This window comes from Monodelphis domestica, chromosome 7 (assembly GCF_027887165.1).
Source record: "Monodelphis domestica isolate mMonDom1 chromosome 7, mMonDom1.pri, whole genome shotgun sequence".
NCBI classification, from domain to species: domain Eukaryota; kingdom Metazoa; phylum Chordata; class Mammalia; order Didelphimorphia; family Didelphidae; genus Monodelphis; species Monodelphis domestica.
Genome location: NC_077233.1, coordinates 128,412,846 through 128,426,755, shown reverse-complemented (window position 1 = coordinate 128,426,755; position 13,910 = coordinate 128,412,846). Strand labels below are relative to the sequence as shown.

The 13,910-nt window shown below is 34.4% G+C and overlaps 1 protein-coding gene across 6 annotated transcripts in view; it reads right to left on the bottom strand.

The window, feature by feature from the left end:
• The window catches only part of SPATA6L (spermatogenesis associated 6 like), a 103,297-nt gene that overhangs the window by 31,427 nt on the left and 57,960 nt on the right, over positions 1–13,910 (bottom strand). For all 6 annotated transcript variants that reach the window (XR_470384.3, XM_007499537.3, XM_007499535.3 and 3 more), the window contains exon 7: positions 10,601–10,855. Coding sequence is in view for 5 of the 6 variants with exons in the window: in XM_007499537.3 (XP_007499599.2) it covers positions 10,601–10,855 (255 nt within the window). In the remaining variant the exon portion in view is untranslated. The remainder of the gene's footprint in view (positions 1–10,600; positions 10,856–13,910) is intronic.

Here is a 13,910-nt window from a genome sequence, read left to right as displayed (position 1 = left end):
TTGACATTTTCTTGAAGGATGTTCTCTACTAGAGCCTAAATGGACAATGTTTTCTATAGATTTTAAGTTCATCCTGATACCCCCTTTTGTGTTGATTGTGTCAGATCCAAAGTTTATATATAACATTGTCATTGATAGTATATATATATATATACACACACATATATATATATACACATATAATATGAGTATATATGTGTGTATATCTGTGGTATGGCTGTTGTTTAGCCATTTCAGTCATGTCTGACTCTTCATGACCTTGGGGCTATCTTGGCAGAGATACTAGAGTAGTTTGCCATTTCCTTCTCCTGTACCCTTTACAAATCAGGAAATGGAGACAAACAAGGTTAAGTGACTTGCTCAGGGTTACCCAGCTAATATGTGCCTGAGGCCCAGAACTCTATCCAATGTTCTAGCTCTGTGTGTGTTTATGGGTATGTGTAAACACATTATCTTTTGCATTATAATGATTTGGTCTAACTATGAATAAGTATTTATTTTTTTCAGCCTTTATTAACATAAAGATTATTATGTAGTTATATTCATATAGTTCTATGTATGCCTTATTAGGTTTACTTCCCCAGTATAATATATATATTCTGTAGTTGGAGACATCATGTAACCCTTTCAGATCTAGACAAATCTAAAAAAGATATGGAAGAAAGAAGTTAAGAACTTAAATAGAATTTTAGAAAAGTTAGATAGAGGATGTCTGGTGATTAATGAACAAGAAAAGAAATTAATATACATGTATATATAAAATGCTATATATACATATATTTCTCAAGGGTATAAAACATCTTCACAAAAATTGATCATATACTGAAAATAAAAACTTCATAAATGAAAATCTTGAAGCAGAAATATTAAACATATCGTTTATAGACCACAAAATTATAATCAACAGAGGACATTTGAAAAAATTCCAATGGAAATTAAATAATGGAACCCTAAAGAATAGGTGAGTCAATGAACAAGTCAAAGAAACAACAGAGAATGTCATTTTTTAAATGAAAACAAAGAGACAACATACCAAAATCTGCTAAAGCAATATTGTGATACATGAATGTAATAGAATATTACTGTGCTTTAAGAAATTATAAATATGTTGACTATTAAGAAGTATTGAAGGATATACATGAAGGATGTAGAGTATAGTAGTCAGAGTCAAGAAAACAAGAATCACAACACTACAGTAGCATAAATGGAAAGGAAAACACACAAAATCAAAAAGGAGTATTGCGAAATTCAAAGAAAACGCACAAATTCAAAGAGATATAAGAAAACACCCTCATCCTCCTCTACATAAGTAGAAAGTTCATAAGTATAACACATAGCACATATTTTCAGGCACTATCAATGCACTGCTGATTTATCCTCTTCCTTTTTTGTCTTTAAAAAATATTGGTGGGGGAGGCAAAGTCAAGATGGCAGTTTAGAAGCAGCAGAAGCCAAATCCTCTGTTTGGCTATCCTTCCATACCAATCAAAAAGAAACTCTTCAAAAAAGACAGAAATCCAAACCCAACAACAAGACTGAGTCTCTGGACTCTCCTACTCCACACAAGTTGAATGATACACAGATAAAGTTGAGTTCTGGGGTATAGGAGAGAGACCCAATGCCCCTCCCCCACCTACTGTGCTGAGACCTGCAATGTGTGACTTGGGCTGACTGAGATTCCAGGGCAAGGACTACAACCATGATGTAGTACCTTGGTGCCACCACACAAAACTCAAGACTCTGACTGCAGCTGGCAGGGAGGCAGCTGGCAGAGTGGAGCAGAGGGAAGATTATGTCCAAACTTTTAACCTCCAAACCTTCAACTTCAGCCTCTGCAAGCCACTGGGGAAGATTTTGCCTTAGGGCAGATTAGTTCAGAAAGTCAGCTCAACCCATCTAATCCAGTAAACCATCAGAGCAGAAAAGAATCTCCTTCCAGGAAGAAAAGTTCAAACTTACAGATCAAGCAAACAAACAGAGGAGCAAGTACACAACCTGAAAAGAGGGGGAAAGAAGAAAAAATATGAGTAAACAACAGAAGAAAAAAAGGAAATTATGATTGAAAGCTTCCATTCAAATAAAAAAACAAAGAACAGATGGAATAGAGAAGGAACAAGGAATATCAAGCAAAATCTCAAAAAATCCAGCAAATTGGACTCAGGATCTGGAAAAGCTCAAAAAGAATTCAAAATACAAATAAGACAGGTTGAATAAATTTGGGGAAAGAAGCACTTAAAAAGCAAAATAGGTCATACAGAAACAGAGGCACATAAATTAAACAAGAAAATCGTTTCTTTAAAGACAGAATTTCAGGCCTACAAATGGGAAGTCCTAGGTTCAAATCTAGCCTCAGACACTTCCTAGCTCTGTGACTAAGCAAGTCACTTAACACCCATTGCCTAGTGCTTATTGCTCTTCTGCTTTGAAATCAATACATGGTATTGATTCTAAAATGGAAGGTAAGGGGTTTTTTTTTAAGCCAGAATTGACCAGTTAGAAAACAAGGCAAAAAAAAAATTAAAAGATGAAAAGAATTACTTAAAAAGAAAAATAAATCAAAAGTTTGAAAAGAAGGATGAAAAGTCATGGATGAAATTTAGTCTTTAAAAATTAGAATTGAATAATTAAAATTAAAACAATGTATCAAGAATCTATAAAACAAAATCAAAAGAATGGAAAAATAGAAGAAAAATATGAAACACCTCATTGAAAAAAACAACTAAAGTGGAAAATAGGTCTAAGAGAGGTGATTTAAGAATTATTGAACTACCCAAATGCCATGACCAAAAAAAAAAAGTCTAGACATAATACTATAGGAAATTATCCAAGAAAACTTCCCATATGTCCTTGAATGAGAGACTAAAATAAAGATTGTAAGAATCCACAGATCATTTCATGCATTAAATCATCACATGACAACTCCTAGGAATGTTATAGCCAAGTTCAAGAGCATCCAAAGCAAGGTAAAAATATTATAAGCAGCTAGAAAAGAACAATTCAGATATCATGGAGCCCCCATCAGGACCTGGTAACCTCCACATTGAAGGACCACAAAGCTTGGAATATAATATTCCAGAAAGAAAGGGAACTGGGTCTGCAATCAAGAATCAACTACCCTGCAAAACTGACTATACTCTGTCAGGGGAAAGTATGGTCATTTAATAAAATAGAAGACTTCTAAGCATTCCCAAAGAAAAAACCATACTTAAACAGAAAATTTGAGGCCAAAATACAAAATACAAGAGAAGCAGAAAAAGTTAAAGAAAGAGGAAAAATTTAAGGGCTTCAATAAGGTCAAATGGTTTATATTCCTATATGGAACAACAATATCTGTAACTCTTAAAAATTGTTTTTATTGTCATAGTAGTGAGAAGAAGTATATATCAAGGGGATGGTAGTATGCTGATTAGGATGATATTTTAAATAAATAAATAAAATAGGGGCAGGGGGAAGAAGAGAATAATACTAAAAGAAATGGGAAAAGAAGCAAAATGGGGCAAAATAGATCACATAAAGAAGAGTGGGGGGAGTGGGGGAGAGGACCAATATAATGGAAGAGAGGAAGAGATTGGTAACAGGTAATTCTTAAACCATACTCTCATTGGAATTGGCTCCAAAAGAGAGGAACAGCCAGACTCATTTGGATATAGAATGGTATCTTACCCTCTAGAAAAGTAGAAGAGGAATAAGAAACGGAGTGGAGGAAAAGGGAGGGAAAGGCAGGGGGGAAGTGTGTATGTGACCAAAAGGTCCTATAGTAGGAGGGAAGTAAGAAGGGGTGGGGGTGGGGTAAGGGGGGGTAATATAAGGGAAGGGAAAGGGGGGAGACTGTCTAAAAGCAAAACACCAGAGGGAAGGGAAAGAATAAAAGAATAAAGGTCAAGATTAAAGAACGAAGTCTAAATGTAGGGGAATACACAGATGGTAATCATAACTATGAATGTGAATGGGATGAACTCACCCATAAAACCTAAGTAGTTAGCAGAGTAGATTAAATGCCAGAATCCTAGCATATAGATAAAGGTGAGAGGCTAGAGCAGAATCTATTGGGCTGCAACTAAGACAAAGAAAGCAGGAATAGCAATCATGATATCAGACAAAGCTAAAAGTAAAAATAGATTCAATTAAGAGAGACAAGGAAGGAAACTTCATCTTGATAAAAGGTAATATAAATAATGAAGAAATATCAGTACTCAACCATAAATGCACCAAATGGTATAGCTTCCAGATTTTAAAAGAAGAAATTAAAGGAGCATAAGGAGGAAATAGATAGTAAACCCATACTAGTGGGGTACTACAAAATTCCCCTGTCATAACTAGGCAAATTGAACCAAAAAATAAATAAGAAAGAAGGGAAGTGAATGAAATATTAGAAAACTTCATGCTAATAGACATCTGGAGAAAAATGAATAGGGATAAAAAGGAATATACCTTCTTTTCTGCAGCACATGGAATATATACAAAACTGACCATGTACAAAGACATAAAAGCATCATAAAAATGCAGAAAAGCAGAAATAATAAATGCAACTTTCTCAGATCATAATGTAATATAAATCATAATTAAAAAGGAGAGGCATGGAGAGGCAAATTTAAAATCAATTGGAAATTAAATAATCTAATTCTTCAAAACTGGTGGGTCAAATAACAAATCAAAGAAACAATTACTGATTTCATTGAAGAGAATGACAATGAGAAGACAACATATCAAAATCTATGGGACACAGCCAAAGCAGTACTTGGGAAAATTTACAAATTCAATAAATCAACAAAATAAAGAGGGAGGAGATTAATTCATTGAGCATTAAACTAAAAAAAAAAACTAGAAAATGAACAAATTATAAAACCCCAAATAGAAATTAAATTGAAAATCATAAAAATCAAAGGAGAAATTAATAAAACTGAAGGTAAAAAGAACTATTTAATGAATAAGGTTGGTTCTTTGAGAAAACTGATAAAATAGATAATGCATTGGTTAATCTAATTTTTAAAAAGAGAGAATCAAATTAAAAATATCAAAAATGGAAAAAAGATGAAATAGAATACTTAAATAATCCCATATCATAAAAAGAAATTGAACAAGCCATTAAAGAACTCCCTAAGAAAAAATCCCCAGGGCCATATGGATTCACAAGCGAATTCTATCAAACATTTTAAAGAACAACTAATCCCAATACTATACAAATTATTTGACAAAATAAGCAAATACAGAGTCTTACCAAATTCCTTTTATGACACAAATAGTGCTAACTCCCAAGTAAGGAAGACCAAAACTAGAGAAAGAAGATTAAAGACAAATCTCCCTAATGAACATAGATGTAAAAATCTTGAATAAAATATTAGCAAAGAGACTCCAGCAAGTTATCACAAGGATTATTCATTATGACCAAGTGGGGTTTAAACTAGGAATGCAAGGCTGGTTCAATATTGGGAAAACGATCCACATAATTGACCATACCAACAGCCAAACTTACAAAAATCACATGATTATCTCAAGAAATGCAGAAAAAGCCTTTTAAAAAATACAACATTCATTCCTATTGAAAACACTAGAAAGAATAGGAATAGAAGGGCCTTTCCTAAAAATAATAAACAGTATATATCTAAAACCATCAACAAGCATCATCTGCAATGGGGATAAATTAGAAGCCTTCCCAATAGGATCAGGAGTGAAACAAGGATGTTTATTATCACCTCTATTATTTAACATTGTACTAGAAACACTAGCAATAGGAATTAGAGAAGAAAAAGAAATGGAAAGTATTAAAATAGGTAATGAGAAGACTAAACTAGCACTCTTTGCAGATGATATGATGGTCTACTTAAAGAATCTTAGAAAATCAACTAAAAAAATAGTGGAAAAATCAACTTTAACAAAGTTGCAAAATACAAAATAAGCCCACATAAATCATCAGCATTTCTATATATTTCCAACACATCTCAGCAGCAAGAATTAGAAAGAAAAATTCCATTTAAAATCACCCTAGACAATATAAAATACTTAGGAATCTATCTGCCAAGACAAACACAGGAACTATATGAACACAATTACAAAACACTTTCCACACAATTAAAACTAGATCTAAATAATTGGAAAAACATTAATTGGTCATGGGTAGGATGAGCTAACATAATAAAAATGACAATCTACCAATTTACTTATTTAGTTCCATACCCATCCAACTACCAAAAAATGTTTTTATTGAATTAGAAAAAATCATAACAAAGTTCATTTGCAAGAACAAAAGGTCAAAGAATATCAAGGGAAATAATGAAAAAAATGTGAAGGAAGGTGGTCTAGCAGTACCAGATCTTAAAATGTACTATAAAGCAGTGGTCATCAAAACTATATGATACTGGCTAAGAGACAGAAGGGAGGATCAGTGGAATAGGCTTGGGGTAAATGACCTCAGCAAGCTAGTGTTTGATAAACCCAAAGATCCCAACTTTGAGGATAAGAACCCATTATTTGACAAAAACTGCTGGGAAAATTAGAAAACAGTAAGGAATCAACATTTCACACCCTATACCAATATAAATTCAAAATGGGTAATCTTAAATATAAAGAGGGAAATTATAAATAAATTAGGTGAACATAGAATACTATAACTGTCAGGTGTACAGATAAGTAAAGAATTTAAGGCCAAGCAAGAGATAGAGAAGACATTATAAGATGCAAAATGAATAATTTTGATTAAATTAAAAAGGGTTTGTACAAGCAAAACCAATGGGACCAAAATTAGAAGGAAAGCAACAAACTGGGGGGGGGGATTTTTATAACAAAAACTAACTAATGCATTGCTGGTAGAGCTGAATTCATCCAACCATTCTAGAAGGTAATTTGGAATTATTCCCAAAGGGCTTTAAAAGAATGTTTTTGTACCCCAAAGAGATAATAAGGGAAAATGTTTGTACAAAAACATGCATAGCCATACTTTTGGGGATAGCAAAAAATTGGAAAATGAAGGGATGTCCCTCAATTGGGGCTGAACAAATTGTGGGATATGATGGTGATGGAATACTATTGTGCTGTAAGGAATGATGAACTACTTGATTTCTATATGAACTGGAAAGACCTCCATGAACTGAAGGGGAGAGAAATAAGCAAAACCAGGAGAACATTGTACACAGAAAGTGAAACATTGCAGAATGATCAAATGTAATCAACTTTGCTACTAATAGCAATGCAATGATATAGGACAATCCTCAGGGATTTATGGGAAAGAATGCTATCCATATCAAGAGAAAGGACTGTGGGAGTAGAAACACAGTAGAAAAACATATGATTTATCACTCATTTATATGGGTATAGGATATGGGGTTTTAGTTTTTTAAAGATTACTCCATTCAAAAATGAATAATATGGAAATAGATATTGAGTGATAATACATGTATAACTCAGTGGAAATGCCTGTTGGCTCCAGGAGGGGGAAGGTAAAAGGGGAGAGAAAGAAAACAAATCATGTGACCATGGGAAAATACTGAAAAATTAATTGATTGATTGATTTTTAAAAATATTTCATTTGGAATGACTTTTTTTATTTTATTTGGTTAATTTAAAACATTATTCCTTGGTTACAAAAATCATATTCTATTCCTCCCTCCCCTCACCCCACCCTTCCTGTAGCCAATGCACAATTCCAGTGGGTATTACATGTGTCCTTGATCAGACCCTATTTCCATGCTATTGGTGTTAGCACTAGGATGTTCATTTAGAGTCTACATCCCCAATCATATCCCCCTCGACCCATGTAATCAAGCAATTGTTTTTCTTCCATGTTTCTACTCCCACAGTTTATCCTCTGAATGTGGATAGTGTTATTTCTCCTATATCCCTCCAGGTTGTTCAGGATCACTGCATTGCCACTAATGGAGAAGTCCATTACATTTGATTGTACCACAGTGTATCAGTCTCTGTGTACAATGTTCTCCTGGTTTGGGATGACTTTCTGGAAGGAGGAGAGGAAGAAATATAAGCGGGGATCATGATGATATAAAAAAAATTAAGTACCATGTTATTCTAAAACAATTTTTAAAGTATAAAAATAACTGAAATAATGAATCATTAAATAACCCAGAATTATCTTGTACAATGAAATCATTCTTTAGCAAAGAGGAAATGGATTCAAGATGTTATGATTATGCCCAATTCATTGTTTCCTCATTTTCAGGGCTCAACTCTGTAACTGCAGAATACTTGGGGAGCAATCATTTGAAGGGAGCTCCTTTGAAACTGACAGAGCTTCCATTTCTAATTGAAACATTTCCTCTACCCCATGAATAGTCTGTTTTTGTTTGTTTATTTCAAGGTCATCTGTCAGTCTTCCAAATATTCTGGATAAAATAGTTACCAGATCTAAACTCAATACCCAGATAATTTATTCTCAAAAATTCAGAATAAATAAGATGTATATAATAATTCACATTTATGTGATGTTTTAAGATTTTTAAAAAATGTTTTTCTTTGGAAGCATGGCATGGTAGATAGAGTGCTAGATTTTGAGCCAGAAAACCTGGGCTCATGTTTTACTTCTGGCACTTGCTAACTGTTTGATCATAAGCAAGTCTTTAACTTAAGTCTTAGTTTCTTAATCCATAAAATGATACACTTATAATAGTTACTTCAAATGATATATATCTAACATGCCTTGAAAAATCTAAAAAGTACCATAAAATATCAGTAGTATTAGTAAGCTGTAGTTAACTTATTACCATCCTTTTTTGTTGTTGTTCAGTTGGTTTCTAGTCATGTCTGATTCTTCTTGACCCCTTTTCGGGGTTTTCTTGGCAAAGATACTAAATCAGTTTGCCATTTCCTTCTCCAGCTCATTTTGCAGATGAGGAAACCGAGGCAAACAAAGTTAAGTAATTTGCCCAGGGTCACATGGCTAGTCAGTATCTGAAATCAGATTTGAATCCAGCGCTCTATGCCAACTAGCTGACCTACCATCCATTTTACAGGTAAGAAAATGGAGCTTAAGGAAGAGGCTAAGATTTGGCCATTATTGCTTAACTACATTTAACAGGGAAAATATATTTAACTACACTGGTAGATCACAAAGTGCTTCAGGATGGGTCATTACCGTTGCATGGTAGTTTGCTCTCACTGACATTTTCCATTTTTGTTGGGGGGGTTTAATTCATGACCTACAGAATAACTCCTAATGATTATATGTACACCAATAGGGTGTATTTAAGATTCTAAAATTCACTTGTAGAATATATAAGCACCATGACTTGATAATGAGAGAAATAGATTGTGGGGTGACTCAGGGAGGGATAGCAGGGTCAGAACGTATAGTTTTAGCACTGAATTTCATTTGTTATAAGGAAGTATTCAATGTAGGGTGGTCATGGGAAGTTACCAGGCTGTAGAAGACAACACTAAAACTTAAAAACAAAGAATGTCAGCTCCTTGAGGCAAGGAATCTTGTCATTCCTCTCCCTTCTGGGAATCCCCAAAGACCAGCACAGTCTTGTACATTGTTTGGTCTTAACTATTGATTTCATTGGTTTGGGGGGCTCTTGGTGGGGAAATTCCTCCACTGAAACAGATTAACAACTCATTTAAAACTTGTGATTGTGGATTGACGCCTGGATCACTATGAGGCTAAGGGACTTGCCTGGGGGGTCGCCCAACTAGGATGTATGAAAGCTCTGATTTGAACCCAAGTCTTTCTGACTTCAAGGCTTCTTCCTTTGTTCATTACCTCATGCAGACTCTTAGCTTGCACATAATAAATGTTTATTAAATCAAACTGAAAAATATGGTTGGGGATCACTGAATGCTCTACAGATCTGGTCACAGTTTTCTGGAAAGGACATCAAGAGTTGATTACAAAGGGACAGCAAGGTAGGTCCGTGGATAGAGTGCCAGATCTGGGGTTGGCAGGACCTAAGTTCAAATCTGACCTCAGGCGCTTCATAGCTGTGTGACTCTGGGAAAGTCCCTTAGCCCCAGTCTCCTACACCTTGACGCTCCTCTGTCTTTGAATGAATAGTAAGACAGAAGGTAAGGGTTAAAAAAAATAGACCATCATGGCTCTGCTTCTTACAACTAGTGTGACTTCCCCCATGTCACTTTACCCACCTGGGTTTCCTGATCTGTAAAATGTGAGCTTTGAACTAAACAAACTAAGCAACCCAGATTTCACAGAAATAAGCATGCTTAGCTCGCGGTGTGTGATTTTGTAGTCGTGGGGGCTCTCTCCAGCACAGCAGACGAGAACCACCTTTGTGACTTTCCACTGAAAAAGCCAAACTCCGAGTGACCCAGCTTTCTGAGCTTAGCTAGACAGGTTCTGTGACAAACTACATTGACTGCCCCCATTCTACAGCTTGGGAATAAAACCTCAAAGGAAGTCAAGTTTGCCTACTATGGGATACTTAGAAGAAAAATGAACTATTCAAGGAACGATGCATCTAAACACTTTGCCTCTGTAAAATGTCTGCACAAAGACATGGATGGATAGATGAGGCACTTTCAGGCCTCTCTTTAATTCTCCGTTTGGGGATTAATTTGGCCTTTTAATTTTTTTTGCAACAAGTTTCCCTCTCCCACCCGATTCCAAAGGTCTGTGAAGAGTGGTATTAAGTCTTACATGTCTAACTACAAATGGAGGTTTGTTTTCTGGTAAGGATTTTAAACCACGAGATACAAGGCTTGAATGCACTGGCCTCTCCTCCTGGCAAAGGCGCCGTATCACATGTGGTGATGGAGAACGAGATCGTAAGCTTTTGCTCATCCTCTCACAAGTATCCTCCTTTGTCCTGGCTCTTAAAGCATTTAGCTGAGGACTGAACCCTCCCTTAAAACATGATGCAGAGGAAGGCCTCAATTGTCTCAACCTTTCTTCCTGTAAAAAAAAAATAATAATCATGTAAAGAAGGATAAAAACAAAATAGGAGAGAAACCACAATCTAAAATACAAGTATGTTTAACTATACTCTCTTTACCTCCAAGTTAAGAAGTTTGGAATATTTTCTACTAGGCATTTTCTACTTAATAAATTCATTTGAAGTCAAGTTTGAAGCCTGGTTATTTCCTCTTACTATCTATGTGGTCTAAGGCAAGTCATTTCTTCTCTCTAATCTTTAGTTTACTCTTCAAATTTTATTTATTTTATTTTATTTAAATTTACTTTAATGTTTAGTTTAGTTATACATGACTACATCTTTGTAATGGGTTTTATACTTCTCACCTTCTCAATGAATGGGGAAGGCGGGGGAGGAAAGAATCCGGAACTGAAAATAACATAAAACTGAATTTAAAAAATAAAAATAAAATGGGTGGAGGCAAAAGGTTGGGTTAGATGACCTCTAAAAATTCTTGATGCACTAATCCTATTATTAAGGAGGGTATTTATAACCCAATTCATGTTTTCGAGGACAATTTATTTCAAATTCTAATATCACCAATATTTGCAATTTATAGGGTATCCCAAAAATCTATTAAAGCTTAAAATTGTAATAAGACTATTGGGACACCCTGTACCTTCAGCCTCTCCAGTAGCAGGGATTATAGTCATTTGCCACCAAGCTCAGCCTCAAAGTGACAGATAAAATAGGACAGGACCTGTGATTTTATTGGTATTAGAACTCTTGAATAAGAAAATTCCTTCTACCAATGTGTGTCAGCCCCTCCTCTGGAATTTATAATCTTAAAATTTTGCTTAAAGCATTGAAAAGGTAAATGGCTTGCCCTACATCACAGAGTCAGCCTGTGTGTGGCAAAGGCAGATTTTGATCTCAGTTCTTTGCAGATTTTGATCTCAGTTCTTTCTGGTCAATTCTCTAGCCACCACATCACACTGACTCTAGACAAAGAACTACCACAATGAACAAATACTTGATGGGGAAAGAAATCCTCTAAGAAAGGTGAGAACATCATAATAAAATTTAAGAAGTCCCACAAAAGACAATGACAGAGTTTCAAAAATATAAGAATGTTTCACGTGAACAATAAAAGAATTAGACATCACAAAGGGGACAGAAATGAGAGCTTTGAAAGAAGAAATCATAAGTCTAACAAAACCCTAGAGAAGTTCAATCTAACAACTGAGACACTTTTCAAATAGGACTGTAATTTAAAAGTACAGCTTTAGAAAGAAAATGAAAGATTTTGAAACATAATGTGGTATTATTGTCATCAAGTTTCTAAAATTCATCTTTAACCCAAAAGTGTCTTAAGAGATTGTTTTTCATTTTTCTTTTGATTTTAAAACTGTTATTGTTCCTAATTCTATTTCATTATGGTCTGACAATACATCCTCTATATGTACTGTCTTTTAAAATTTATGTAGGAGGGAGAACCAAAGGTGGCTCAGTGAGTTGAGCCAGGTCTGAAGACCTGGGTTCAAATATGGCCTTGACACATCCTAACTGTGTGATCACAGGCAAGTCAAAATATTCCCATTGCTTAGCCCTTGCCACTCTTCCGCCTCAGACCCAATAGGCAGTATTTGTTCTAAGCCAGAAGATAAAGTTTGCTTGGTTTTTTTTTTAACCCTTACCTTCCCATCTTGGAATCAATATTCTGTATTGGTTCCAAGGCAGAAGAGTGATAAAGGTCTAGGCAATGAGGGCAAAGTGACTTGTCCAGAGACACACAGTTGGGAAGTGTCTAAGGCCAGATTTGAACTTAGGATCTCCCATATCTAGGCCTGGCTCTCAATCCACTGAGCTACCCAGCTGCCCTCTAAAGTTGTTTTTTAATTTGTAGCACATCTCTATGGCCTATATATGATCAATTTTTAAGTGTATTAACTAGGTATTCCATTTAGTTCTTTCCAGATTTTTTATTTTATTTTATTAAATTAGCAAATTCGAGCTGATTTCTTTATTGTTCATCTTTTTATCTAATTTATCACAATCTGATCATGAGGAAATGAAGTTTCCCACCACCATTACACTATTTTCAATTTCTTCTCCTATTGCTATTAGTCTTTCTTTTATTAGTTTAATTGTCAAATTGTTTGGTACATGCAAAGTATAATTTCTTACATATTTGCATATGTTACTCATTTTCCTTGCCTGTTTTTTCTGTTTTGAATCCTATTTTATCTAATATCATTTCTGAACTTGTAGGTAACATTATAGTTTAGAATCATCTTTTCATTTTAATTTAGCACTAAATATTCACATTAAATGTGTTTTCCTATAAGCAAGATATGGGTGAGTTTTGCTTCTCAATCTACTTTGTAATGCTTTTTATTTTAATGGAAAGATTTATTATTGTCATGAGTAATCAAATTAACTTATCTTCAAACATTTTATTTTTATTTTTCTTAGCATTGAATGAATGAAGTAAAATCATTATCAGTTTTCTATACCTTTTCAAGCACTAAAACTAGATAATAAAAGCAGTCATTTATGTTTTCAAAGTACTAATTGCTTATAATTCCCTGAGGCTTAATTAATACCTTAAAATTATTAACTGGTTGCCTTGTGCACACATAGATGACTAGTTAGTATAACTATTAGCTGAAATAAACTCTTTTACTGGAATGGTGATAAATCTGTGCTCTGCCACTCTCTTCACACAGTTTGCCTTATAACCAGTGGTGAAGACTTACAAGCTTCTTAGCTGGTTAGCTGGTTAGCACTTGTGGTTAGGAATAAAACACAAATGGTTATCTATTTGAGGATCAAATAACTTTGACCTCATTGACACTTTGTTCTAGCCAAGTGAACCAAACAAAAATTACAGAATGCTTCCGAAGGAAGCCTCACTATTGTTTTGATATCCAGATTGGCCAGTTTAAATAAAAATCTAAATCTCATAAAACTTTGTCAATCCAAAACTGAAACTTGACTAAAAATACTTTAAATTTAATTCTAAAAAATTCAAACAAATACTAGTGACAAAAAGATTTAAAGCATTTTTGTTGTACTGAATTTTCTTAATTATAC